General features: G+C 31.7%; 1 protein-coding gene across 1 annotated transcript in view; it reads right to left on the bottom strand.

The window, feature by feature from the left end:
• LOC106511501 (exostosin-1) overlaps positions 1-1,324 on the bottom strand; it is a gene marked incomplete at both ends in the record, with an annotated part of 8,290 nt that overhangs the window by 1,819 nt on the left and 5,147 nt on the right. Inside the window, 1 exon segment of the mRNA XM_014000252.1 lies at positions 708-801. Within this exon segment, the coding sequence (XP_013855706.1) occupies positions 708-801 (94 nt within the window).

Here is a 1,324-nt window from a genome sequence, read left to right as displayed (position 1 = left end):
CATGTTATTACATCTTTATTCTCATATTATTACATCTTTATTCTCATATTATTACATCTTTATTCTCATATTATTACATCTTTATTCTCATATTATTACATCTTTATTCTCATTTTATTACATCTTTATTCTCATATTATTACAGCTTGATTCTTGTATTATCACGACTATTCTCATATTATTAGATCTTTAGTCTAGTAATATAACGACATGATTCACGTATCATTACACCTTTATTCTCGTATTATTGCAACTTTATTCTCCTATTATTATGGTTTTATTCTCGCAGTATTACTACTTGATTCTTGTATTATCAATTTATTCTAATACGACTATTCTCTTTTCAACATTACTCTTAAATTGTGGCTATTTTCATATATTTAATTAATTCTCATTTTACTTTATTAATGTATTTTTTACTTTATTCTTTACTTTATATGATTTTATTTTCATAATTAAAAACCTGAGTCTGGCTCTAATACTCTGTCATACAGAACAGTTTACATAAAGTCTTAGTTTCAAACTTCAACATGAAAGTTGGATGAAAGCTGCATTAATTGTTTTTACTTCTGTTTCTTTGAATAAATGTAAATGCAGATCTAACCGTCCACACTGTAACATTTGTCTGTACGTCCACGTTTTCCCTCACGCTCATTAAAAACGGAYGTGTGTAGACATCCGTCCCAGTCAGACACCCACACACTCACCTGTAACGCCTCCAGGAAGCGGAACGAGCCCAGCCGACGGCCCCGTGGCACCAGGCAGAAACTGGAGTTGTGGAGCAGCTCCTGGTAGTCGAACCTGCAAGAAAACACGGGAAWGATTCTGTGAGAAAATATGCAACCAACTGCGAACGCAAACAAAACCAAGACACTAAAGAGAACAGATTTTTTGTTTTAAAGTGACAGAAACAGACAATTAAAAAAGACAGGTTTCAAACTCCTGAGTGATCTTTTTTTCATGCACCTCATCTACAGTATTTCCACCATCARACCCATTCATGCAATGAAGCATTTATCTGACAACAATCACAGCTGAGAACATCCTTCATTTATACACTGAAAAAAGGATTTCTGGGTGTAGTAACATTTATTTAATTGTTCTTTTAAATTTTACAAAAAAATATCAAAACCTCTAAACTGCTAGAATTTACTGAATAAACAATACGCATTATATAATGTATCTACTGTATAAAAAAAGTAAATGCTATACCAGTAATATTTAAGTGATTTTTCTTCACTTTTTTAGTCTGTTGTGTTACTGTAATTTGTGTGTTCATTATTTGTTAACTTGTGTTAAATCGTTCAGCAGCAGTAACCATAAG

This window comes from Austrofundulus limnaeus, unplaced genomic scaffold (assembly GCF_001266775.1).
Source record: "Austrofundulus limnaeus strain Quisiro unplaced genomic scaffold, Austrofundulus_limnaeus-1.0 Scaffold2863, whole genome shotgun sequence".
NCBI classification, from domain to species: domain Eukaryota; kingdom Metazoa; phylum Chordata; class Actinopteri; order Cyprinodontiformes; family Rivulidae; genus Austrofundulus; species Austrofundulus limnaeus.
The sequence above is the reverse complement of the archived record's forward strand: the minus strand, read 5'-3'. Positions and strand labels throughout refer to the sequence as shown.